Source organism: Capricornis sumatraensis, chromosome 15 (assembly GCF_032405125.1).
Source record: "Capricornis sumatraensis isolate serow.1 chromosome 15, serow.2, whole genome shotgun sequence".
NCBI classification, from domain to species: Eukaryota; Metazoa; Chordata; class Mammalia; order Artiodactyla; family Bovidae; genus Capricornis; species Capricornis sumatraensis.
Genome location: NC_091083.1, coordinates 68,537,387 through 68,565,315, shown reverse-complemented (window position 1 = coordinate 68,565,315; position 27,929 = coordinate 68,537,387). Strand labels below are relative to the sequence as shown.

At 51.8% G+C, this 27,929-nt stretch overlaps 1 protein-coding gene across 1 annotated transcript in view; it reads right to left on the bottom strand.

The window, feature by feature from the left end:
• EPB41L1 (erythrocyte membrane protein band 4.1 like 1) overlaps positions 1-26,864 on the bottom strand; it is a 71,886-nt gene extending 45,022 nt beyond the window's left edge. The window contains exons 1-6 of the mRNA XM_068987484.1: positions 26,829-26,864; positions 10,136-10,326; positions 8,333-8,497; positions 6,319-6,423; positions 5,469-5,511; positions 1,806-1,881 (exon numbers count right to left, since the gene is read on the bottom strand). Coding sequence (XP_068843585.1) covers positions 1,806-1,881; positions 5,469-5,511; positions 6,319-6,423; positions 8,333-8,497; positions 10,136-10,326; positions 26,829-26,838 — 590 coding nt within the window. The 5' untranslated portion in view covers positions 26,839-26,864. The remainder of the gene's footprint in view (positions 1-1,805; positions 1,882-5,468; positions 5,512-6,318; positions 6,424-8,332; positions 8,498-10,135; positions 10,327-26,828) is intronic.
• Between the last annotated feature and the right edge of the window lie 1,065 nt (positions 26,865-27,929).

Below are 27,929 nucleotides of genomic sequence, written 5' to 3'. Positions count from 1 at the left end.
GGCTGCGGTTCAGAATCAACAGCAGCTCAAACATCACAGGCGCCAAGGGTGGGCTTATGGGCATTTCATGCAAAAGTCTCCAAATTCAGAAATCATTGCCAAGTACACAGACTTGTCTTTCATTCCAGTCACTTTGTCGTTTTAACCAGTTTATTTGGGGTTTAAATATTTTTTGCTAAACAGCTGCCACAGGGACTTCCTCAGTGGTCCACTGGTTTCCACTGCAGGGGGTATAGGTTTGATCCCTGGTTGGGAAACTAAGATCCTGCATGCCATGCAGTGCACCCCCCTAAAAATAAACACCTAAATAGTTGCTACTACCTGAGGCCATCCATACTGGGCAGGGCTAACTTCTTTCCTGGTGTTCCAATGTCCAGGAACAAAGAGGGGAGGCACAGTGGGCAAAACCAGGAAGGGTGGGGGTTTTCTTGGTCTAAAGCTCTCGGCCCTGTCAGGAATGAAGTTTAGACCCTGCTGCTGCCACCCTAGCCCCAAGCTGACCTCAGGAATTAGAGCAGGGCTAATGAGGCCAAGGCCTCAGATTTGATCTATTCCAGGAACATCTGTTTTATCTCTCAAGTCCACAGTCAGTATCTTGACCTTGGCTGACTGCTTGGCAAGTGGCAGAGATTAGAGGGGGACCCAGTGGGAGACAGGGACTGGCTTAGCTCCAAAGCACATCCTATTTGTGGTAGGCTTGATACAGCCCCAGGATATCAAGAAGTAAGACTATCTCTTTGGAAGGGGCTTAGATAAAGAGATGGAGGAGGAAATGGCAACTCACTCCAGTATTCTCGCCTGGAGAATTCCATGGACAGAGGAGCTTGGCAGGCTACAGTCCATGGGGTCGCAAAGAGTCGGACATGACTGAGCAACTAACACACTTAGATAAAGAGAAAGTCCTCTCCTTGTTTTGGGTTCCAGAGGCAGGCTGAGCCCCGTGAGTGATGCTTCACACCCTCTTCTAATCACCAAGCCTTCTTATCTACTGGCCCTGAGGCACAAGGCCTACATCCACAATCCAGATTCACTCCAGCAGCCTGGGCTTGCCTCCCTGGGGATGTCATACGCCCCATTTGACTACCACACTTCAAAACACAGGACCAAACTCTCACTTTCAAAGGCATCTATGTTCTAATCCCTCCTTATCCCCATAGTCAAAACCGGGTGGTCCACCCAGCCCATCAGCCTTCAGATGTGTCTGTCTTATCCTACCCAGAGATGGCCCACATCATATGCTTTGAAAGTTTAAATGAGTTGCCAGCATTTTAAAATTGTGGCTGCTGCTGCTGCTGCTGCTAAGGCGCTTCAGTCGTGCCCGACTCTGTGCGACCCCATAGACGGCAGCCGACCAGGCTCCACCGTCCCTGGGATTCTCCAGGCAAGAACACTGGAGTGGGTTGCCATTTCCTCCTCCAATGCATGAAAGTGAAACGTGAAAGTGAAGTTGCTCAGTCGTGTCTTTTACTCTCAAATCTAGCCTTCCTCCAACAATAGGGTCCAATGCCCATGTGATTGCCGAGGGGAACAGGGACCATTTTAGGTGGGCTCTGTCCTCTTGAATTCCCACTGAGACCCTCCGCACCCTGTGACTCCTCCCCCTCCGAAGTCAAGGACTCACTGCATAGACCACTATGCTTGCATCACACTCTCTTGCACTGAGTCGGATTCCCTTGTTGATGCTGTCTGCATGGCCTCAGCGGGCATCTGGGTTTGCCCTCCACACTGTGTACCCATATTCCATCTCGTGTCTCCCAGGGGCCCGAGTCCATCCCCCTCCAACACCACCCCTCCCCAGCCCTCACCTTGTGATGTCTTCTGTCAGCTGGGCAGGGTCAGGAGGGTAGAACTTGACTGTGAAGGCGAAATTCCAGGGGCTGCCTGAGAGGAGCAGGTGGGAGAAGAGATCAGAGGGGCCCCATCTTCCCAGTGGGTGGCCCGGATGTACCATCTCATGGGCAATTTTTCAAAGTTTTCCCATGACTGTAATCTTAGGACAAACCCGTAAGAAAGCCTGGAACATTACTCCCACTTGACAGACGAGGAGACTAAGGCCCAGGTTAAAAGACTTGTGAACTAGCAGTGGGAAGGAAGGTAGAAAGAAAGAAAACCAGCGGTACATGCTAGACATGCTGTTAAATACTTTACAAACATCACATCATTAAACCTCACAAGAGCCCAGTAAACAAGTCCTACGATCACCCCCATTTTGTAAATGAGGATGGTGAGGCCCAGGTAGCAAAATGGCCAGTCCAAGGTCACCAGCTAGGAAGTGGCAACGCTAAGGTTCAGCCCCACCCTGGCCACCTGGCTGCAGAGCCCACTCTCCTCTACACCAAAGTCTGTGCCCAGGACATTAATGGGAAGATAGCTAACCTAGAAAGTACCACATTAAACAGGTTTCCTGACTTTGGGTTTCTCAGAGCTCTCACTCTGCTGCTGTGGCTTGCACCTCTTAAAGGGGGGGCATGTATTCAAGAGTTTCCAAAGCCCATTTGACCTGCAGCATCCATTTGTCACAGGGCCTCCTTCCATATTAATGTTTCTCAGAACAGACTTTGCAAAACTCTGTCCTATCTGATGTTGACTCCATCTCAAATGGATTATAAACGAGACTGAAAGGCAAATATAATGGGCTAAAAGTAACAAAACACATTTCACTGGGATAAATGTTAACCTCCACATTTAGCTATGAAAAATCAATGGTACACATTTAAAAAGTAAAGAAAAATAAAGGCCGAGGTTTTAGCTGGAGAAAAGCTCTGTGAGCCGAGAAAAGGGATGACCACTTAAGAAGCGGGGGGTGGGAAGGGAGGAGGCCTTGATGAAAGGCCATAGTCCAGAACAATGGTCAGATGGCCCCTGGGATATTTTGGGCTCCAAGTTCTAAAAGAACCCCCAACAGGGACTTCCTCAGTGGTCCATTGGCTAAGACTTCATGCTCCCAATGCAGGGGGCCCAGGTTCAATCCCTGGTTAGGGAACTAGATCCCACATGCTGCAACCAAGAGTTCTCGTGCTGCAATGAAAATCAAAGATTCTGTATGCCACAATTAATACCTGGCGTGGCAAAAGAAATAAATATATTTTTAAATTAACTAATTCAATTTTTTAAAAAAGGACCCCTGACAAACTGAGAAAGCAAGGTCCATCCAGGGCATAGCCGTGGTCAGGAAGGGCTGGTGGCCACACCGCCACTACCATCCTGTCCCTCTGGCCATTACTATCTTCATAGCTCTCACTTCTCCCAAACGTACTAAGTGCTGGTTGCCTGGCTTGCTAAGAACTCTCTATGTGTTTGTGAAATTTAATCTTTATAATGATGCCGAGGTACACTTTGAATAGACGAAGATTTTGAGAGGTTAAGTCATCCTCCCAGGATCACCCAGCCAGCCAGTGGTAGAAAGCAGGTCTAGCCTCTGATCCCAAGACCCCACAGCTTAGGTTCCTGACCACAGCTGACTCCTCAAGGGGAAACAATTCCTGTCTCAAGAATAATAATGGAGGAGTTCCCTGGTGGCCTATGGTTAGGATTCCAGGCTTTCACTGGGTTCAATTCCTGCCCAGGAAGCTAAGCTTCTGCAAGCGATGCAGTGCAGCCAAAAAAAAAAAAAAAAGGAGAGAAAGAGGAAAAATAATGGCATAATTAACAATAATAATGACAACGGCTAAAACAAGTGGGTGCTACTATGTGCAGGCACATTCTAGGTATTAAACACCTATTAACTCATTTAATCCTCACAAGAACCCTAGTTATAAGGGTGACCTGCACTTTATAAATGATGAGTATAGAACAATTAACTAACACAAGAAGTAGTGATGGAGTCAGGATTCAAATCCAGGCAGTCTGACTCGTATCTGCCCTTTTAACCATCACACCAGATTGCCTCCTACTTTGTGAAGAACCTATTCTGTGCTGGCTGTTGTCCACACCACATCATAGAAACTTCATCCCCACCTAGTGAGGCAGGAATCATTAACCCACTTGCTAGGGAGATGCAGGAATCCGGAGAGGTAGAGGAATCACCCCCAGTACCCTGAGTGATGGGCACTGAGATTCAGGAGGAAATATACCAAACTCTGAAGGCCAGGACATCAGAACTCAGGTGCCAGCTTTAGAAGGCTGGGGCTGTCACAAATCAAGAAAGGGGACAGGGAATTCCCAGGTGGTTCAGTGGTTAAGATTCTGCATCCTACTGCTGAAGGCCTGGGCTCAATTCCTGGTTGGGGAAGATTCTACAAGCCACATGATGGGGAGGGTAGAGTAGGGGATAAGCAAATTGTTCCATGGAGCCCTGGAAGACAGAACTGAGATGAATGAGTAGAAACTGCGGAAAGGAACAGGGATTGAAGGAGGCAGCTCTGCTTTGCAATAACTTGAGGGGACCTGACTCCCTGCCCTGGGAGGGAGCTGAGACCCAAAGATTCTATCAGCAGCTTCGCTCTTCCAAAGTTCTGGTCCATCTCAAACACTCTCAGCCACCAGCATGTGCTCTGACCCTCTCAGGCATGAGGGGCAGGCTTCCCGGCGGGGCTGACATTCCTGGGGGGAGCCTGAAGGCCAGGCCTGGGACCCTGCTGGCCCCAGAGGAGAGGGCACTATCTGCGAGCCTGCCTCTTTGTCTCCAACTGACAGGAGGCTACAGGAGGAATCCTCAAGCCCCCTCCTGCATAGTCAGCTGGGATCCCTAGACCCAGCTGCCTGCTGTCATGGCAACAGGCTCGGCTATAGCCTTCCAGCCAGGGGACCAGGGAACCCAAGCACAGCCAAGGGGGCGGAGCCCCTGGTGGAGGCATCTCTGCCTCCAGGCTCCAAGTCCACCTACCTCTCCCTTCTGCCATTTGAAGGCTGCCCTGTCCCTCCCAATATGCCTTGCTTTCCCCTCTGGGCCAGAAAAGACAGGTTGTTGGCCTGTTCATCTGTCTTCGCTCCAGGCCTTGAAAAGAGTGCAGGATGGTATTGGGAGGCCAGGGCTGGAGACCTGGCGTGGCCAATACCTCACTCTGTGATCTTGGGTAAATAACTGCCTTTTTCAGGGCCTCAGTTACCCAGTATTAAATAAAGGACATGTTCACTACCGATCAGTTGGCAGCAGCCTAGAGTGCAGTGCAGACAAGGATTCTGAGTCAAAAGTCACTGATCACCCAAGACAACACTGGCCCAGCACAGGAGGGTGGCTGTTTTGAGGGCCATCAGTTTGCCCCCTTGTCTTAGATGACTCTGTAAGTCCCTTCTGGGCTTGCAGACCTGGGCTGCCTAGGGCTGACATCCTGAATACTCCTTTGCTAACATGCTAACTGACTCCAGACAGTGATTCCTCTTGTTCAGGCTTCAGGCTCCTCATCTCTACAATAATACCCTGCCTTCCCTAAGATCTGCCACGCAGAGCCATGAACTCATGGGTCTGAATGCATTATCCCAAGGAGGATGCAGGCCCCACCATGCACCCACTAAGGCAAGTCACTCACTCCGGATCTGCTTCTTGATTTCCTTGGAGGGGTCCAGCCAGTTCTGCAGGAGAAGACAAGAGGTCCTTAGAGGGAGCTGGGAGAGGGGACTTGGGTAGGGCGAGGAGACAGAAATTTCCTAAAAGGCCCTGCAGACAGCACCCCAGCAGGGAACATCCTTCCCTGGCTGAGCAGTCTGGGTCATTTCCCTTGGGACTGGGAGGTGAGGGAATGAGGCCTGGCTTCACACAGGACTGGAGACCTGGGGTCCTGGGCCTGGCATTGCCCTGAGGCAGCACGGTGAACAGGTAATGCAGCTGGCATGGGTGAGAAGGAGGAAATGCAGACAGGAGTGTCCCAAGGGTGAGGAGGAGTCACTGGGGTTATTTCCCCAGGAAGCTATGCCACAGCATCTGGGGCTGACTTGCAGGTCCCAAGGAAGGACCGGCACACAGCGGAGACAGAGAACTGAGGATAGACAGGGATGGATGAACCCTGGGGTTGCGCAAACAGAAGGTGCCTAGTGGGGACTTCCTTGGCAGTCCAGTGGTTAAGAGGTCACCTTCCAATGCAGGGTTGCAGGTTAGATCCCTGATCGGGGATTTAAAATCCCACATGCCCCGCAGCCAAAAAACCTTTAAAACATAAAACAGAAGCAGTATTGAAACAAATTCAATAAAGATTTTAAAAATGGTCTCAGTTCAGTTCAGTCGCTCAGTCGTGTCCGCCTCCCCCCAAAAAAGACAAGGTGCCTAATGAAGGTCTGAGGATTGATGGAAGCCATAGCATGCGGCCAGGCCAATGGGGGCTTAAGAGAAGACGTCTCCCCGCAGCAGACCCTCCAGCCAACTCTGCTCCCCAGCCCAGGTACCTTCTGACTGTCGGCATCACAGAAGGTCAGGCCAAAGTAGTCCTTCTCCAAGAGGTTGAGGTGCTCACAGACCAGGTCAAACAGCACCTGGCCCCGGCCGTGTTTCTAGAGAGAGATGCAGAGATCCCATGAGGCTGGAATACACGTCAGGGTGGGGTGGGAAGGTGCCCCAGGCTTCACCAGGACAACACGAAAACCCCCAAGAGGCTTCCAGCGTCTGGGGAGGATCTCAGAGCTCCTGTCTCCCACCGGGCTCTGCTCGCCAAGTCCAAAGGGACCCTGGGGGGACACTAATCCCAGCCCATCCACTGCCTTCGTCCAAGCCCTCCTGGGGTCCTCCTAGCACTTAATCTGCTTGGGGGGAAGCCGGAGTGGGGTCAGGGTGCGACTGACTTCTCCTTCCTGTACAGTGAGTAAGAGAAACAGTCTAAGTTGGACCCAAGGAGGAGAAAACCAAAAATCTGAACTTTGGATGTGAGAGGAAGAGACGAGCTGCCTGATGAGTCACGGATGTGGGCAGGGGAGGAGGGGAGGGCCTGGGACTCAGTGTCACAGAGTAACTCTCCTCCCCGGTCCCTCCCCTTACACTAAGGGGGCGCCCCCTATCCAAGCAGTGAGAGTTTCTTCAGTTGTTCATAGTGCTTAAATCAGCTTCAGATGGAAGCAGCACTGTGGGAGTAACCTTCTCCCCTAGCTCCACCATCGACACGTGGCACCTCTCTGGGCACCATCCAGGCCTGAGGATTAGGAAAGACAGAGCCCAGAACTTGTGGGTACCCAACCCACAGGTGTGAAGACGAGCACCAACAGAGGGATGTGAAGCAGTCACCACCCAAAGAGGCAGGGGACTCCAGGGAGGTGGTGAGGTCCCTGCAAGGTCTGGCAGAGTCACTGGGAACTGGGATCAGGCCTGACTGTGGGATTGGCTGAAAAATCAAGAGGAATTTTGGGGTTTTGGCCTCCTCTCTTGAAGGAGGGCTTCAGAGAAAGTGGCCTCGGTCAAACCCTCACACTCTCCTAGGGCAGCTGAAACAGCACCCTGGAGCCGGCATGGGCAGAAGAGAAGAGGGAGAGGATATCCTTCTCTTTGGCCCTGGGTGTCCACCCTGCAACCCTTCTATGGAAGAAATAAACATCAAAAAAAAAAAAAAAAAAGACAGAAACCCCAACCCTGAAAAGAAGACAGAACCAGCTTCCCAGGGCTTAGAAGTCAGTCAGTCACTTAAGACCAGTCAGAGGTTGGGGTGGGGTAGGGGGGAACTGGTGGCTCTTGTAACTATCAGCAGTAAGGCCACCCTCTGGACTTTTCCATACATGTGGACAAGCCGGGAATGGCACGTGGACGGGGGCAGAACCTCTAAGGGGGCGGTCAGAGTTCAGAATTCGAGTGGGAGTTCCAGCCAATATAGGAAAGGGAGACGCTAAATGCGGGGCCAGGAGGGCTGACCCCAGAGAAGAGGTGTCCTCCCTGCCACCCACTGGGGGACAGAACCATGCCACGGGGTTTCTACAAAGCCTGTGGGGAGCAGTCCTTCCCATGCGCCGCCTCCCTATGCCTGGGGGACACTTTGCCATGGAACCCTCGAGTGACCAGTTTGTCCTGGAGCCCTGGACAGGGTGGTTCACAGGGAGAACCCCTCTCCCCATCCAATAAATACATGAAAATGATTCTAGTCGAAACCGCGGTATCTACACGGTGAGATAGAAGAGGCCAGGTCCTACCAGGCTACAGATCAGCCCCTAGACAGTGAATCCTACCCAAGGTACAGCCACCCTAAGAAGGCTTTTCCCGGTGCCAGGCCTGGGCCTCATCTAATTCTATGTGCAATCATAAGAGCCCTCTCTGGGCCTTGGTGACAAGGTCTAGGCAAAGGAAGGCTGGCCTATCATCTCACGGCAGTCAGTCCAGGCCTCCATTAAGAATGGATGCCCTCTGGCTTGGCCCAGGCTGAGTGCCCAGAGGCCTGTCCTGGCTCCGAGGCCAGTGGGCTGGGGCTGGGCTGTGACTCCCTACCTCCACCTCGCACTCATACTCAGAAGCATCGAGCAGAGTGACTCGGCAGACGGCGCTCTTGTACTTCTTGGCAATCTTCTGGGGTGACTTCTGGGCCTTGCTGGGTGTGGTCCTCTCTGACAGGCCGTCGGCCTCCCCGTAGTCCTTCTCCTCCATGTCTAGGCTCTGCAGGTCCAACCAAGGGAAGGATTTGGTCAATGAGCTTGAAACCATAGCTTTTCATCCAAATGAGATGCAATGAGGAAGCAGCTGGAGCTAAGACAGACTCCAAAATGAGAGCCATGGCCCTCTAAGAACACCCCCAGGTGACACCCCTGTCTAAGGTGCAGGAGGAGAGTCAGCACTGCGTACAATGGGTGGGTTCATAGGAGGGGGCCACTGCTCCCCTGCAGGCAGAAGCATCCCACAGAACCAAACCCAGAGGCCGGCGCTATCCTTTCTCCTTAGAACTAACACTGCCCAAGTTATCAGGGCTTGGCCTCCTCCTTCCCAGTCTGTCACTGGGTCAAGCATGAGGTTTTGTTGTTGTTGTTTAGTCACTAAGTTGTGTCCGACTTGTTTGCAACCCCATGGACTGTAGCCCCTGCCGGGGTCCTCTGTCAATGGGATGTCCCAGGCAAGAATACTGGAATGCGTTGCCACTTCCTTCTCCAGGGGATCTTCCCCGACCCAGGGATCGAATCCAAGTCTCCTGCATTGGCAGGTGGGTTCTTTACCACTGAGCCACCTGTGGCTAGGACTGATCTAATGGAAGGAAGGGAGGTCAGAGCCCTGCATATCAGTCCTAACTCTGCAGCAGATAACCTCAATGATCTTGGCTGGGCCCCTTCCCTCTCTAGTCTTGTTGTGAACTAAGGGAGGTGTGAATTCAATGGCTAGATGACCCACCCCCCACCTCAAGTCCTTTGTCTCTTTATTCTTTTATTTAAGTTTTTCTTTTTTGACAGTGCTAGGTCTTTGTTGCAGTGAGCAGGCTCTTTAACTGCAGTGTGGGCTTAGCTGCTCTGTGCATGTGGGATTTTAGTTTCTTTACCAGGGATCAAACCTGCGTCCCTTGCATTGGAAAGCATATTCTTAACCACTGGACCACCAGGGAAGCCTCTTCTTGTCTCTTTAGATGATGAATTTTGCTCTGGAGTCACACCAGGCCTGCCCAGCTAGAATGAACAGCTTGAGGGAAGAGGAAAATAAGGTTGAAGGAACACAGATTTTTCAACACCAGATCTAGATTTGACTTGGAACTTCTCTGGCAGTCCAGTGGTTAAGACTCCACGTTTCAACTGCAGAAGGCATGGGTTCAATTCCTGGTCAGGGAGCTAAGATTCTGCATGCCATGCAGTGCGGTCAATATATAGATAGACACAGATGCAGATTTGACTTGCACTTCTGTCACTTTATGCTTCCCTGGTGGCTCAGATGGCAAAGAATCCACCTGCAATGTGGGAGACCTGGGTTCGATCCCTGGGTTGGGAAGATCCCCTAGAGGAGGGCATGGCAACCCACTCCCGTATTCTTGCCTGGAGAATCCCCATGGACAGAGAAGCCTGGCAGACTACAGTCCATGGGGTCACAAAGAGCTGGACATGACTGAGCGACTAAGCACACAGCACTTTATAGTAATGTGAGTCCATCCTGCTGAGGCTCTATTTCCCGCACTGTAACATGAGCAAATGAATAGTTATCTCCTGAGGTCCTGGAGAATAAAACGTAAAAATGAACACGATGGTCCCTGCACAGTGCTCAGCATGTCATGGGTCAACAGTACACCTCAGTTCCCTTCTTTCCCCGCTCCCGGGCACACACCTGTTCTGCAGGCCGAGCGTCCTGCTGGGGCGGCTGCTTCTCATTGGAGTTGGCCTCAAGATGGCCGTGGCCCGCGGGGGTCACAGGGGTGGTCGCTGCAGTGGCTGCTTCAGGCTGCTGCGGGGCCTCCTCCTGAGCCTTCTTCACCTCAGAATCAGGGCCTGTCTCTGTTGTCATGGTGACCAGCACGCCTGCATTGGCATGAAGGAGAGAGAATGTGATGAGGGAGAGGGGCAGCGAGGGCATGACAGAACAGAGCGAGGGGGACAGGAACCACACGCCGAGAGAGACAGATGGAGACAAATGGACAAAGAGCCACAGAGAGAAGGGGGAGGAGGGAGAGGCAGAAAGGGAGGATGGGGAGAGAGTCCGGAGAAGTGAGGGGTCAGCGGCAGCAGCTGAGGTCACAGACCCCCACCCACTACCCTTTGCCCATATAGCTCCTCAGGGACTCCAGTCTACTGGCCCAGGTCTGGAATCAGGGCCCTTCCTGGAGACAAGGAGAGTCTCTCCAGGGGGCCCCACTCTGCCAAGAGCCCCAGGGACAGTCAGGGACTACCTCCAGGCAGGCCCTGGGCCCGGCTGTCTCTCCCACCACAGCACCTGGCACATGGCAGCCCCTCAGCCAATGCTGGATAAACTGAACTCAACCCAAAGAGGCCTGGGCTCCCAGTCCTTCCAGCCCCGACATTAGGCAAGGTTCCTCATGCCCCAAGCCTCAATAACTCCTGCCCTCTGACTCCACAGGGATGCGGTCAGGATGGATCTAAAGGGGTAAGACAGGTCCTCTTAACAAACGCATAGCCCTGTTTCATCCCCAAAGCGAGGGACTCAGAAATTATCTCTGCGACAGACTATTCTTATCATTTCCCCCTTGAAGCAGGAAATGAGATTTCAGAGAATCAAGGACCTACTGCCCAGCTGCTCTTTGGAATAAGCAAATTGCCAAGAGAGAAAAGGAGAGAGAGAGAGAATGGCATGGTCCCATTTATATGTATAAAATATATATATAATATAATTTTATACTATATTTAAATTATATTTAAATTTTATATATTTTGTAATATATTTATATATAATTATATTATAAATTTTATATATATAAATATAAATGGGACCATGTCATTCTCTCTCTCTCTCCTTTTCTCTCTTTGCAATTTGCTTATTCCAAAGAGCAGCTGGGCAGTAGGTCCTTATAAACCCCAACAATCTCAACATCTTAGTGCTTGTACACATGTAGTAAAAGATCTGGAATGATACTCGCTAAACTGTTACGAGAGGTCAATAATTCAGAAGTAGGTAAAGGAGAAAAAGAGAGTTCCACAGGGCATGATAAGAGAGGGAACTTCATTTTTAACTTCATACACTTTGGAATTACTTGCATAATTTTTAAAATACACACACACACACACACACACACACACACATATACATATATTTAACCCACAAGTTGTTTGTTTTTAGGAAAGCAAAATAATCCATTTCTGACCCCCTTCAGTGAAAACACACCTCTCAAAAAAAAAAAAAAAAGTAGAGCTAAAACCTGGACACAGAAATGAGCAGGAACCCTCACCTGTTGAGTCTAGAGCCTTCCTCTGAATCCATCACTTTAAAAGAGAAAGATCCAGATGAGATTTGGCAGGTCCCTCCCCCACCCCACCCACCCTGGGGGCCTTTGATGGGCAGGTGCAGACAGATACTGATCCACCCTGGGCTGTGCACATGCTCCAAGCCCCAATCTTATTTCCCCCACTGCTACCAGCCTTGCCCAAAGCAAAGGGCACTGAACAGAAAGTCAAGGGCCCTGAGCACCCCCACTCAGCCACCCAATGTCTCCAGGGCCCAAGATAGGTCATGAGCATCCTCAATCCCCACCTTATGGATAATGAGCGGAGCGCTTTGTAAGCTGGAGCTTGTAGCACAAATGAGAGGGTCTGGTGTTATGGATGCTGTTGTTAAGAAGATGAGGAGGAAGGGAAGGCCTTGGTCCACATGGCCTCATCCCCACCCAGAAATGCTTTCCACTCACATCATTACCCTGGGCTTTATGGTTATAACTTAAAGCCATCGTTAAATAAAAGCTCTGTTGCTTACATGACGCTAAGTGCTGACTCAGTGCCAGAACACAAAGCCACAGAGCTGCTCCGGGGGTGTTGGGGGGTGGGGGTTTAGGGGGGAGGGGGGCGGGGGGGTGGCGCACAGCCTCATGAGGTCAAACTGAGATGATCTGGATTTCTTCTAAGCCTGCACTAGAGATATCATGTATTATGCTAGATAAGGCCTACAGGGAAGAACTCTTCAAATAAATGCCTGCTTAATTTTGCTTCAAAAAAAAAAAATCCACAGACTAATCTGTATATTTTGTGCTGGGAGAAGCAGAATCCACACACCCCTCATGGGTTCAGGCAGCCCAGAGGCTCCAGGACATCTCCTCCTGCCTCTGCTTCAGTCTGATTTCAGCCTGGTCTCGCTGAACCTTCACCAGGGCCTGCATCATCTTGGAAATAGCCAGCCAAGTAATCTTAAATAAATATCCCAGGCTTTCACCACCCAGGTCTCCAGCAGAGGCTGCTGGCATAACTGCTTGGTGCTGGCAGAACCACAGATGAGAGGAACTGGAAGCTTCTGAGATAATTCAGTCTCCTCCTCTTCTTTTACAGGTGAGACCCAGCGAGCAAAAGGGGCTTGAGCAACAGTCATTTCCTCAGACAGGTTTTCCCTGGTCGCCCCCGCCCACTCTCCTCCTCACCCAGCCTCCTGACTCCCCAGACCCCAGCTCCAGGTCCACTATTCTTCCCGCTGCACTCTGCTGCCTCAGGCAAACCTCAACAGAATCTCAGAGGAGGAAAAAGCACTCAGGCCCGGGCTGGGAGCCAAGGCAGCGGCATGAGCCACAGACAAATCCTGTGGCCAGGGGCTGGTGAGATAAAAGATGGCGTGTCTGCTCTAGAGAGGGAAAAGAGGTGATGTACAAAATTATGGAGGACACCTGAGTGAAAAAGCATGACACACAACAGTTTGTACAGATCGACCCTATCTTAACTAATGTACACATACAGATACAGAAAATTCAGCAAAGAGGACCTCCCTGGTGGTCCAGTGACTAAGACTCTGCACTCCCAATCCAGGGGGACCAGGTTCAATCACTGGTTAGGGAAAACTAGCTTTCCCCATACCACAGCTAAGAGTTCTCATGCTGTAACTAGAGATCCCGAGTGCTATAAATAAGACCAGGTGCAGCCAAAGAAATAAATATTTTAAGAAAAAAGAAAATTCAGCAAAGTATTAACTATGGTTGTTTCTAGAAGGCGGGTAGACAAATTATTTTTTTTTTCTTCTGTTTAACTGTAGTTCTCATTTTTCTCTACTACACTTGGAGATTTCTTGAATGATTTAAAAAAAAAATAACTAGAAGTCAAAAAATAAATGTTTCCAATGCACATGGTCTGGTATGACAGGATGAGACAGAGATAAATAAAATCTGTTTAAACCTAAAAGAAAATTTGTGAATTAAAAAGAAAAATCACATTATTATTTTTAAAATCTGTGATGAGGAGAACCTTCTTCATCTCACAAGTCTGGGGATAATGGCATGGTTCTCTCACTGGGGCCAGAAAGTGAGCCAAGAACCCAACCTTGGCTTCTGCCCCAGCCAGTCACATGGGCACAGTTCTGCCCAGGACCAGGTCAGCACAGACTGATGGAACCTGCTGGGCGGCCAAGCTGGCCGGGCACTGTAGCGGACCCAGAGGACCATGTGCTGTTTCCCATGGAGCCCCCGGCCACATGGGAGGATGATACTCACCCAGGACGTGACTTAGATTTGCCCATGTACATTTCAGCCTCTAGAAAATTCTGGGGTCTGGTGACTGGGAGTATGGCCTGGGGTTTCCAAGGAAGACTTATAGGGTAGGAAGTGCAGGGTGAGCTGGAGTTAGGTTTTGAAAAAAGGGAGACTCTAGACAGGTGATGGCAGGGAGGACATTTGGACTAGGTCACCATGTGGGCAAATGCTCAGATGTGGGAACAAGCAGGGATGTGTAGAGGACAGGGAGTCTTGACCTCTTGTTTTTTTTTTCATATTTAGTTATTTGGCTGCACTGAGTCTTAGTTGTGGCATGCAGACTCTTAGTTGCATATGTGGGATCTAGTTCGCTGACCAGGAATCAAACTCTGGCCCCTGTGTTGGCAGTGTGGAGTCTTAGCCACTGGACCACCAGTGAAGTCCCGGCGTTGACAGCTTGACTTCTTGGAACAAGAAGCCTATAAATGTGAGCTCCACACAGACTGGCAGGAGGAACAGGTTTGAGTCAGAGAAATGAAGAAGCTGGACATGGATGGGGTCGGGGGGCAGTGTGGGGGACAGCAGCTTTGCAAGACTCAGAAATGTTACTCTGCTGCAAAGGGTAAGACTCCTGTCACCGAGCCATTGCAGGCCAGGCCTAGCATCAAACACCATATGCAGGGTCATCTCATGGATCCCTCCATGCAGGGCAGCAGGGCCAGAGGCAGACCCAGGTCAGTGAGACCTAGACCCGGAACCCTCCCCCACTAGCTCCCTCTGGGACACTGGGCAAGTGACTTCACTCCTCTGACCTTAGGTCATCTCAATCCTAACACAGAGATATTCCTCCCTCCTTCTCAGGGGGGTGATGGAAATTCAGGAAAATAGCATAAAGAGGGCACCCAATAAAACAATCCTGAGAAGATCCAGAATGACAAGCAGTAATGGGAAGCCAGAGTGGGAAGTGGTCTGCGAAGCTGAGGTTTAGAAGTGCCCACCCTGAGACGTCCCTGGTGGTCCAGTGGTTAAGACTTGGCGTTTCCACTCCAGCGGACACAGGTTCAATCCTTGGGCCATGGTGGGGGAACTAAGATTCCACGTGCTACATGAGGAGGCCAAAACACACACACACACACACAAACCCAACAACAACTAAAAAAAACAAAAACAAAAAAAGAAGTGCCTACCCAGAACAGATGGAGAGAGAGACAGAGGCCAGCAAAGCCTGACTGATGACACTAACATATGAAAACCCGAATGCACAGGATTAGAAAAGGGAAAGGTCAGCCAGAGAAGGAAATGCTGACGGTGCCTGCACCAGCCCTGTCTGGAGGTGAGGGGCCCAGTAAGGCCCAGCATGCTCGCCTGGCCCCCTCTGGGGCCAGCTCAGCAGCCTGTCAGCCTCTGACACTCTTCAACACTGCAACCACAGGCTGGCTCCCGGGGCTCGCTTTCTGGGGGCACTAAGCAGGCTTCAGACACTGTGGCTTTCCATCTGGGCTGCCTAGAGGGAGAGGGTGTCTCCGCTCGGAAGAGGCAACGCCCACTTGGCCTGCGGTTGTACCCCCACATTAAAAGTGAATTGACTGGTTTATATATCAAGCTCCCCCACCAGGGTTAGCGTGACTCAGCATCTCTGAGTCCAGTAAATTGGATTTGTTCTTTTTCTCCAGCCCTACTTCCACCCAGGTCCAAGCCACTCTCAGCTCCTGTCTGCATGGCGGCTCCATCTCTTCCACGGTCCCTTTAGCCACTTGGGCTCTCCTAGGGCTTATTCTCCACAGAGGATCCAGTTACAGTCCAAGCGGATGGCCTCTTTAAAACCCCCAATGACCTCCCATCAAAATAAGATGCAAATTCCTTACCAAAGCTCCAGGTCCCTGCATAAGGCCTCTGCTTAGCTCCCCTACTGCCCCCATCACTGCGACAGTGGTGCCACACAGGTTTTCTGTCTGCACCGCAGTCACGCCAGGCTTGCCCCTGCCTTGGGTCTTTGCCCTTATTGCTCCCTCTATGTGGACAGTGGGCTTGTCCCCTGTCTCTTGGTAGCTCTCACCCTTCGGATCTCAGTTTATGTGCCTCTTGACCACTCTGTCTAAAGTGGGTCCCTCTTTCCATTTTATTTTATTTTATTTTATTTTGGTTACAGCTGGTTTTTTTGGTTTTGCTTTATTCTGTTTTTGCCATCTTAACCACCTTTAAGGGTAACAATTCAGGGACAATAATTACATTCACAGTGTTGTATCACAAACTCTACTACCTACTTTCAAAAAATTTCACCACCCATCAAGAAGAAACTTTATTCCCATGAAGCAAGCATGTGTTTCTTCATAAGTTCACAAATTGTTTCTACTCCTTCTCTAGAATGTAAACTCCACAAAGACAAAACTTTATGTCTTGGAAATTCCTTGGTGGTCCAGTGGTTAGGACTCCCGTGCATCCACCGCAACGGGCCTGGGTTCGATCCCTGGTCAGGGAACTAAGATCCTGCAAGCTGTGCAGCATGGCCAAAAGATAACAACAAAAAACCTTTATCTGTCTCATTTGCCATTTTCCCCAGGGTTTAGAGCAGTTCTTGATAAATAACAATGACAAAACTAACATTTATAGAGTTTGCTGTTTACCAGGCCCTGATCTAAGCATTTTACATCATTTAATCTTCATAATAACCCATAATAGGTACTCTCAATATCGCCATTTTACAACAGAAGGAACTAAAGCACTGAGAAGTGAACTAACTGGCCCAAGATCATGCAGCTAGTAAACAGCAGTGCCAGAATTCAAACCCACTGGGGTCAGATGGATAAACGGAAAAACACATGGGTGATGGGTGGATGGAACAGCAATGAGATGAGTCAGAAGACCTGGGCTGCACTCACTTCAGGAGCCTGTCCTGATAACTTATCAGATCTTAAGCAGCTAACTTCTCCATCCAAACTCCTGATATTATCATCCTTATTTGACTGATGAGGACACACGGCCCCAAAGATGCCTACCGATTTGCCCAAGGTCATAAGGCTGTGCCAAGACTCTTTGACTCCCAACGTCCGTCCCACTACATGACATTCCAGCAGCCTCAGGGGGTTTGTCTGTACTAATTTCGCCCAGGGGTAAAACTGGCTAAGGAAAAACTTCCTAAGATTAAAAGGCAAATACACTGAGAAGAGCTGAAGTTAGAATCAGGACCACTGTTTCTTGTTTCAGTTCTGCCATATCCTATTTGATGGGTCTTGGGCGAGTCACTTCCCCTTTGTGAGCATCAGTTTCTCCATCTGTTAAGCAGGGAGGAGAGGCCCTAATCGCCCACTTCAGAGCAGGGCCACGTAGAGAAAAAGGATGTTTCAGAGAACAAAAGGACTTTGAAATGCAAAAGTTACAGTCACGCTAAAGACAAGGGAGCGTGTATCACAGATGTTTATGACATGCGTCCCGGAAGCGTGTCTTTGCATACATATGCACTGCAGTGGAACCGCGTGAGAGCACACACAGCCACGAGTATCCACGGTCATGAACAATCACTCCCCAGCCACGAAGGCTCTCTTCTAAATCTGAGACACTGACAACTTCTGTCCAGACGGTTGTGGGAATTCTGAACCAGGCAGGAACTCACAGTAGGAAGGAGTGCAGAGAGGAAGAAGGAACACGGCGTGGAAAACGCCAAAACAAAGAGAACGCTAGGCAGAAAGTGAGAGTCTTCTGAAAGATGTTTTCAATGATCACCGTTACCAGGATCATCCTTTCTTTTGGCGAAGTCACGGGGCACATCTTCCCCGTCCCCCTAGGACCAATTCCTGGGCTATTGATCCCCATTTGCACCCCCAGAACCATGTCCCACTCAAAGAGCCAGGAGGCTGAGCTCTTGGACTGTCCTTTGAACTCCTTTGCCTGCTGACCTCTGGTTGCCTTTGGTCAATGGGAGGCAGTGGCAGGAGGTCAGAGAGTGGAAGCAGAGAGGGGGTAGGTCTCCCCAGTCGCCCTCCCTGTGGTTCTAGTGGCGGCTGAGTGGCTCTGTGACAGCTCCACGCACAAGCCCAGTAACACTATTCCCTCCCTCTGTTCATTCAGGCCGAAGGGAGCTAACAGTCTCTGTCACCGTGAGTTTGTGGGTCCCCCTCGTGGGTTCCCTTAACCCTGCCCACAGCTTTCTTAACATCTCCAAGTTAAAGCATCTGAGTTTTCTGCCAGAATCTGACTGATACACTGTGCTGTGTGCTGAGCCGCTTCAGTCACGTCTCTTTTGCGACCCTATGGACTGTAGCCCACCAGGCTCCTCTGTCCATGGGATTCTCCAGACAAGGATACTGGAGTGGGTTGCCATTTCTTCCTCCTCCAGCGGATCCTCCTGACCTAGGGATTGAACCTGAGTCTCTTATGTCTCCTGCAGGCAGGCAGGTTCTTTACCACTAGCGCCACCTGTGACTGATATACCACCCGACAGTAAATAGATACACGAACTAGAGAGGGAGGGGAGGAGAAATTGGAAAGAGGCAGTATAGGCGAATGGTTAAGGATAGACTAGGCGACCAGGAAACCCTGCATTCTCCCTTAATCTCACTGGGCCTCAGTGTCTTCATCTGTAAAACCGCAATGATAATCTTACCCATTTACTAGTTTTACTAAGAAAACTGAATTAGACCAAACTGAATTTGGCTCGTAAAGCACTTACAAGCCAAAGCCCACAGTAAGTACTCAAGAAATATTAGAAATTCTTATTGTCTAAAGGCTCAAAGGTTAACAAGAGCAGAAATTACAGACTTTTGTTTTTTTGACTTTTTAGGGGGTTCTCTATGTTACACCATTTTCCTACTATGAGCCTGTACTACTTTCAGAGTCAGAAAAGAAAAAGAAAAGAATTAAAAGAAAAAATACAGTGAGAGAAAGAGAAGCTATTAAGATTTATTCTTCTCCCTCTGGGAATGATGTTAACTCCCATTGGGATCTCCCCAGTGCAGAACATTCACTTCCTTGAGTGACAATCTCCAGGTGGACATGAACGAAATGACCGCCCGTGAGGAGAGAGGTGGGGAACTGTGCCGCCCTCCCAGCCAGGGCTCTGATGGAGCCCGAGGGGCAGAAACAGGAGCTGGACCCGCAGTCATTCCTACGTGGCAGGGCAGAGACGGCAATTTGTCAGAGGCCGGCGGTACCCATGGGCACTGCATTAAATAAAATCAAGCCATGTGAAGAGGCTGCCACCCGTCAGCACTGGCTTCTTGCCCAAAGGTCTCACATGCCACCGCGGAGCCACAAACTGATGTGCCATTGTAGGCCGGGGACCACGTGACATGCCCAAACTGCAGAGTAAACGGCATCAGAAAGGAGAAAAGCCTCCTACTTGGTCCACACGGATGACCGCAGAGGCAGAGGAGACCTCCCTGGAGTGGGACACCCTCTCTGAGAGCCGGACCATGAGCTGGCTGTCTTCTGGGCTTTGTCACCTTTGAGCTCCACCAGGGACACATGAGATGGGTGGGTTTATTCCCCCAGCAGGCAGGGCTGGCCAAGGTCACATGGCTTGTCAGTTCGAGTTGAGCAGGGACTCGGACCCAGGTCTGCTGGCTCACGGCTCCATGCTCTTCCTCCTCAAACCTGCTACATCCCACTTGCTGTCAACCATGTAACCAAAGCTACTGTTGCTCTGGATGTGGAAATAATAACAGCACTATCAACCCCTCCCACGTGCCGGGTGCTTTACAGTCTAAAGGATCCTTTTATCATCATCACTTCACTTGGACCTCACCGATCAGCAGTTGGTGAGAGGGAGCGGGGAACTGCAGTAACAAACATGGGCTTTGGATCAGTGTCCTTGCCCCTTGGGGCTCTGCTGAGAAGGGAGGTGAGGAGGGGAAAGAAGCCAGAGAAGTAGGGAACCCTCCCCAGCAACCCTGCGCAATCTCAGTTTCTGAATCTCTCTCACTTGATTTTCTTGTTTAAACACTACGAGAGTTCATGGTCAGCGTTATTTAGAATAGAGTAAAATTGGAAACAACTTTAAATGTCCATCAACCCCCTGTTGATGGCCAAATGAACTAGGATTTATCCTGTGAAAAAGGAATTACAAAAGTATTACATATCTAGTGTGAACATTTTGGGGATGGGGTTTAGATGCACTGACATAGAAAGATGTTGCCATATAGAATGAACAAAATCTAACTTGTAAAACAATAATGCAATTTATGGTCCCATTCCGGTTTGTATGCTTATTGTTTATGTAGACATAGAAAAAATTCTAGGCACCATCCTGTTGTCATTGGCTACCTCTGAAGAGAAGGATTTTGGTTGGGAAAACAAGGGGAGAGTATGCTTCTGAATGATTAGGATTTTTCACATAATTCTTTTGTAATTAAAACAAGAAAAAGTAAGTATTTTTAAAAAGCTTTGTCTGGGTCAGTCATTCATTTCCCATAGTACCTGCTGTAATGCTATTTCCGCCTGTTCTCTTCCAATCTGTACCTATGGTCAGATCTAATTTTATATCATTTTAATCTGAGTGCTCACGGTCTGGGGTTTTTTTCCATTTAACATTAAATTGTATCGAGGGACCTTCCTAGCAGTCCAGTGGTTAAGACTCCAAGCTTCCCCTGCAGGAGGGGTGGGTTCGATCCCTGATTGGGGAACTAAGATCCCACATGCCACACAGCACAGCAAAAAAAACCATTTACTGTATCAGAAATATTTCCACAATATTATATCATCATCATCACATCTAACATTCTTAGGTACTTCTCTGTGTGCTAGTTTCTATGCTAAGGATCTTACATACCTGAAATCATTTAATCTTGATGACAAGCTTAAAAACAGGTACTTGGATTATCCATATTACAGATGGGGAAATTGAGGCTTAAGAAGATGAACTGACTTACCAAGTCCTCACAGTCACTAAGGATAGATACTGAGCAGTGAGTGAGAAGAATGTGCCAAGTAGGGATGAGAAGACCCTGGTCCTGGTCTTCCTACCTGCATGACCTTGGACAAGTCACTTGCCGTCTGCTTTGTCCACTCCATCAATTCTTTCACCAGACAAGCATTTGCAAACCACTCAGCCACGCGCTGAGGACAGAACAATGAATAAAACATGAACACTGCCCTCCAAGAGATGACAGCCTAGCCTGAATCTCTTCACGTGCGGGAAGGCTGTAACCCCTGTCCCACCTCTGTCACAGCAACATGAAGTGAAATAAAGAAAAGACGCTGAGGAACCTGACGAGTACACAGCTCCATACGCTTCGAGGGTAAGTATTTCTGCGGCTGTTCATGGCTGCATATTATTTTATCCACTGGATGTTCCAAAACGCTCTCAATCATTCCCCTATTGTTGGGCACTTAGTCCCAATTTGCTGCTATTATGGAAGAAGCTCTGATGCAGATTCATCCAAAGGAAATTATGCAAAAGGGAAAAAAAAAAAGCCAGATGCACAAAGACGACGCTGCGCAACCTTCAGAATGACTGAAGGGAGATGAGTCCTTCATCTGAAACTTCTGAAGCTGCAAACCAAATTCATGCCCTTCCCCCACCCCATGGCCTTCCCCACCCTAAGCTGCTCCTCCCGCAACCATCCAAGGGGACAGCTTAGTGTGGTTTCAACCTCCCTCCCTCCCCAGCCCTCCAGGTCCAGAGGGCCGATGTCTTTCCTGCAAAGCTGAGCCCGTCCCTTCCTCGTGGTTCTTACCAAAGGGACCTTCCCAGACCCGGCTCTGTCCTGCCCCAATGCAGGCCCCATGCAGATCAAATACCCGCAAAGGTTCCTGGAGCGTCCAGGCTCCTGGGGAGGAAAGTGATGTTAGCCGAGTCCCTGTGGCATGCCAGCAGTGCACTGAGTTCTTTACATAACAACCCTAACATGGCCTCCTTGAGACAGGCGCACTTGGCCGCACTTTACAGATGAGGAAACTGAGGCTCAGATCAGCTGAGTGAGAGCCCAAGGGTACGTGGCTAGGACACAGTGGAGCTGCAACTAGAGCTCAGGCCTGCCAGATTCCAGAGTTTTGCCAAAGACCCAAAGACAAGCTGACTTTCTGAGTCACCTCCCAGCGCCCCCAGCCCCCTGCACCATCTGCTGCAGGCACACCAGACCACCCATTCTTCAGACACGTCCCGATTTCCCTTCGCTCTGACCCAGGAGAGGGTGTGCCCTTCCCCCCACAGCTATCAAAATTCCACTTGGCGTTTGGTGCCCAGTGCCAAGGCTGCAATCTCCTTGAAGCCTTCTCTGATCACCAGACTAGGAATCCACGCCTACAGAGGCAATAGCTCATCCTTTACCTTCTCTGTGCCATGTCTATGTCTCTCCAGGCCAGACTGGGAGCCCGGGGAGGACAAGGATGCTTTGCCAGAGGCCGTACAGGATCAGCAGCAGGTACTCGGGGGATCTTTTTCAAATTGAACAAAACCGAGTATGACCTCTGAAAAGAAACTTTGAGCTGCTGGCATGGCCATGGGGAAAGTGGCTCCACCTCACACTGCCTGGATTTGAATCCTGGCTCCCCGACGACTGAGCTGTGTGACCTTGAGCAACTGTATTTCGCTTGCTAAGCCTCAGTTCCCTTCATCTGTAAAATGGGAGAAAGAAGGATTTTTGCCTCAAAGGGCTTGTGAAGATTGTATGAGTGGCACAGTTAAGCCCTTAAAACGGGTGCCTGGTATATAGTAAGTGCTTGATAAATGCTGGCTGCTACTATTCTTACCCACAAGCCTCCCGCCCACAGAGGAAGTGGTGCCAGCCTGCTCCCACCCCTACCCGCCTACCCATGCGCAAGTCCCCTCCCCACCGGGCCTCCTCCTCACAGTCCCAGCTGGTGCACCCGCATTCCCTCCTTTGTATGTTCTGGTCACTGGGTTCCTGTCTAGTGTGGTGGGGGTGAGTGTCAGGGCCAGCCAGCCTTAGAGCCACCCAGTCTTCCCCTGCAGCCAATGGGAGCACAGAGTCCAGAGCATCCTCACTGCTAGGGGTTCCTGGCCAGGAAGCAGAAAGCCAGGGCCAGTCCCTCTTTCAGGCTTCCGGCCAGTACCTTTCTGCCCCCTACCCCTCAGGACCCCAGGAGCACTCGGGCCACCCTTGCCTCACAAAACCTAACCCACCCTTGAACTCTCCACCAGGACCAGTCCTGGCACATCAGTTCTCTGGCTCTGCCGGACACCAACCTGGTACTCCCAGGTTGTACTTGCTCCAGGTACAATGCCAAGGTAAACAGAGATACTCTGGACTCAGCCACACTCTTTCCAGCTGTGCAACCTTAGGAAGGTGACACAACCTCTCTGAGCCTTAGTCATGTGTAAAAAGGATAATAATAGCACCTACCTGTCAGAGTTGTTGGGAGATAATGCAAAGCATACAGTAAATACTCAATAAATATCCTCATTCTGATTGTATAATCACTGGTATTACTCCAGATGGAGATTACTATCCACTTTTAATAAATGGGGGCACAGAAGCCCAGACAGGCTCACCCGGACGACTGAGCTGGAGCAACACAGAGGCCCCTCCCACCTCAGCAGCCTAGGCGGGAGACCCTCTCCACTGCTCCTGGGGGCTCAGGCCCAGAACATGCCTGGGCACCCAGCATCCTCTTGGCTCTGGATACTTCCAAGAGGGACCAGGATTCAAGGTTGACTATGTCTCAGCCCTTGCCCCTTAACCAGGACAAGGCAGCCTGGCAGCCAAGGCAACCTGGCCTTGCCTTCTCACCTTTTGGGGTCAAGGGCTGGGAGACCAATGTAAGTCCCTCTCTAGAAGGCAGACTCAGGCTCCAGGCTATAACGCCAACCCATCAGAGTCCTGTGTATGGAACGGCCACGGCAATAGGGAGGCAGGCATTTGGGCTACAAGAAACCCAAACTTGTTAGAGGCTGTGGGTACCTAAGTGCTGGCTCTCACACCCATTTGCCTGTGACCTTGGACAAGTCATTCCTCCTTTCGAGGCCTCAGTCAATGTTTCAGTATGTCCCGAGTGAGCCCTCCGGGACCAGGCATGGCTCTCATGCCGGTTCTGGGAAGCAGCTCTCCATGAAGCTCACGGAACTCAGGCTCAGGGAACTGCACATGGCCCAGGAAGGGTTTTAATGGGAATAGGTCCCATGCACTGATCTCCTCCAGGACTGCTTCAAGGGGCCCCTTAGGAGCCATGCTCTGCACACGCACAAATACAGCACACGGGGTCACCGGTAGGCATGACCTCAGACTGGCCAATAGAAGCCAGCTTCATCCCTGCACAGAACTGGCAGAGCCTCCCTGGGCCACGGCGGCTCAGAGAGGAGGCTGGCACAGGCTGCCTCTGCCGCAGGCTCCATATGAACGAACGGGTGGGCAGGCGGGTACACAGTCGCCTCTGTTCTCCACACCCTTGCCCAGGACAGACAGCCCCACTTCCTCCAGGGGTATCATTCAAGGTCCTGAGTCTTCAGCCTGGCCTGGTGGTTACTGAATCTGGAAGACTCCTAATGCTGGGAGGTGGGGGAGAGGCAAGCTGTAACCCCACCCAGCCCTGGAGAGGTTATAAACCTAGCCCTCTTACACTCCCACCTCTGGGTACAGAGGAGGAGATATGAAGTGATGGCAGGAACAAATGGTAGTATCTCTCTCTCATCAAGGTATTCTCAGAGCTGGTGGGGGTGGGGAGTGGGGGGTGAGGGCGGGGAAGGAGGTGGGCAAGGACCGCAACCGGCAGCTGCGAAGGAGACCAGTATCCTCAGTACTCCTTCCTAGTCCTTGTCCAGCCTCCTAAGCCATACCTCTGCCAGACAGTGGCCTTAGATCTGATAAGCACCCTGGTGGTTGCAGTCACTTGCACCCCCAGCCCCCCGCAGCCGCATACCATGCCCACCTCCCAAGATCCCACCCTCACAGGCCCTCAGACATCCCCCAAGTGAGAAGGTGCCAGGCACAACTGGGACCCACAAGTCCTCTCCCTCTAACGTGTCAATGCCAGGCCAGAAACCCTGTGTCCCTAGAGCCAAGTTCTATCCCCCTAGCTTTGGGAGACATGGAAGGGAGGCAGGATGGGGAATGAGCCAGAGTGGAGGAAGGTCTGCAATCAGAGGATGAGTGAGGACCAGAGCTCTCCAGCAGCCCAGGCTCCAGTCAAGAGACTGTCTTGCAGCGTCTGAAGCCTGGAGGAAATATCCAGAGGGCTCTGGGCCTCCTCTGAGGCGGCAGGAGTAGTCTCCGAGAAGGGAGAACAGGAGTGGGCCAGCCCGGCACCCACCCAGCAAACGTTCATCCTTAGAGCAAGCCTCAGCTCCCCGCCTGCCCACCTCTCTCTCCCGGAAGGCTGCAGACCCGGGAGGTCGGGAGGACCAGCCAGGACGGCCCCCACACTGGCCGGAGGGCCGACAGCCTGCAAACTCAGTTCCTGCCGGTCTGTCCCCCACTCCTCGTCCTCCCCCAGGGCTGAAGGCTGGGCCTTCGGGTAAAGAGCCCCCGGCCCACCCCTACCCAAACCCACCCACGCCCCCCCGTGCCACCTGATTGCCCGCACGTGCCTACCTGGGCCTGGGGGTCCCCATCTCGGGCGCGCGGGGCGGGGGGCGCCCCCTCGGCTCCTGCGAGCCGGCAGGCCGCGGGGCGGGGCGGGCTCTGCGGAGCAGCCTGTTCCGCGACACCCCCGCCCGCTGATGGATGCCGACTGCAGCAGCGGCGGCGGCGGCGGCTCGGCGTGCGCCGGGGGCTGGGCACCGTGCCCACAGCCCCGGGCCTGGCGCCCGCCGCGCGGCCCGCCCCCGCCCCCGCCCTGCCTCCGCTCCCAGGCCGGGGGCCGCCGCCGCGCGCCCGCCTGCTCCTTCGCGGCGGTCCGGCCCCTGCCTCCGCCTCCTCCCCGCCGGTATCCCTCTCCCTCTCGCCGCTCTCTCGCTCCCGCAAGCTCCCAGGCCACCTCCTCCGGGGCGCCGTCACACCGGGCAGTCCCCGGGACCCCGGCGGGACTGTGCCTCGGCCGCCCAGTCCTGGGGCTCCGTGGCTCCCTCCCTGGCCTGGGCCAGCCTCTGGTCCCCTCGCGTGGGGGCTCGGCAGGGAGAGAGGGAGAGGGGAGTGGGGGAGGAAGAGGAGAGGCGCCCTGACTCAGAGGGGGTGACTCAGCCTCGGCCCACCGAGCGCGGTCGGCTACCCTCACCTCCCCTCCCCGGCAGCTCCGCTCCGCGCGGGGCAGAACTTCCCCGGAGCCAGCGCTCCTCCTCCACCAGGGGGGCGGTATCGCAAACGTCTCCCAGGGGTCCCATGTGTCTCTGAGTGTGTGTACGTGTGCATTTGTTCCTATGTGCTTCGGTGACAAATGGCTGTGTAACGGTGGGGCCTGGCCGGTGTACAGCTGTTTCTGGAGGTGCCGTAGGCATCCAGGCTCTAGGAAGGTGGGCTTGGGGGGTGGCCAGAAGGCCTGCAGCACCAAGGTCCCGGCTCAAAACCAAGTGAAGCCTGGCTCCTCCCCTCCAGCCACGCTGTTAGAACTCAGAAAGCTGTCCAGACCACCTTACCAGACAGAGGAGAACCCCCAACAGTCTGCGTTCCAGTCCAGCCCTGTCACGTGTCAACCAGTACCTTTGGGCACATGGCTCTCTTGCTCTGGGCCTCACTTTGCCAATGAAAGAAAGAGCTGGATGTACCTGTCTCCACAACATGATCCCCTGAGATTCCTGCCCACCGGTCCACATTTGCAGCCCACACGACCCCTGCTCCCTGACCCGCCACCATCCCGGGCATACACATACGCATTCTTTAAATCATTCCTGAGTCCCTACTGCATGCCAGCCACTGTTCTAGGTGCTGCAGAATCCACCACACTGGAAACTGGAGGTTCAAAGCTGGGACGCCACCCACATGAGAACCAAGCCTCTACACCCTCCCCGCCCACCCCTCCCAGGCTGCATTTCCTTCAGTGTCCACCTCACCAATGGGCTGCATCCCTTAGTGTCCATCTCACCAAGATCCATCTGCACTCCCACACTGCAGAGACAGGCAGCTCCTTCCGTCCACTCTTCTCTCCCAAGGCAGATGCTCCATCAGGATGACCTACCCCAGGTTCTATTATCAACCCTAGATCCTCCACGGAATGAAGCTATGCCCCTCTCCCCAACCCCTCTCAGAGAACCAAGACAGCAAGCATGTCCCTTCTCCCCACCCCCAAACCAAGCCTTCTCTTCTCCAAGTTAAACATCACCAGCTCTTTCACCAGATGTTCCCAAGACACAGCTTCCGGTGCCTTCACTCTCTCTGCTGCCCCTAGGCTCAGTAGTCAGAGAGCAGGGAGCAGAAGGAAACCAGCTCCTCCGAGTCCTAGAGAACACGCCCTCCCTCCAGACAGGAGACGTGAAGATGCACAGACCAGCGGGGGCCAGCTCCCAGAAGGACTGGAGTCCTGCTGGGCGGACTTCCCTACAGATGTCCTCTTTTGTCTGTGGACTTTTCAATCCCCAGCTTCCCAGAGTCAGTTCTTCCCAGGACCTCCCCAGACCCTCGGGGGTGTGGCCTTGGGCAAGTCACTTTTTCACACTAGGGTGCTCTGCTTGAGTTCAGTTCACCACATTTACTCAAATGAATGCGCGAAAGGACCAGTAAAACTTAGGAGTTACACCAGATGAATTCGTTCTTTGATAGACACGTCTGCTAAGAGATTTTTTTCTGACTGCTTACTGCAAATATTTTCCTTCCAAATTGACACTCAGCCTCCTCTGCTTGCTGCCCTCCCCAACCCTGGGCTCCCATGGGCCAGACCCAGCTGCCCAGATGGCACTGCCTGGCCAGGCCAGTTCAACTCTCCTTCCCTCAACCCTCCTCCCGTTCCTTTCTTTCCCCAGGAAGAAGCCTTGCTCTTCCCTCCTCTCCCCTCCCCTCCCCTCCTCTCCCCAGGGGCAGGGCCACTTTCCCACCCTCCTCAGCTAGATGGAGCCTCTCACTTTCCCAGAAGAATCCAGGCTACATTCCAAAGACCAAGGCAGAACATTCCCAGATATGACTCTGGATTTAAACCCAAAGAACTCGATTCCCTTTAAGTCAGTGGGACCACACAGAAAACTGGGCTTCT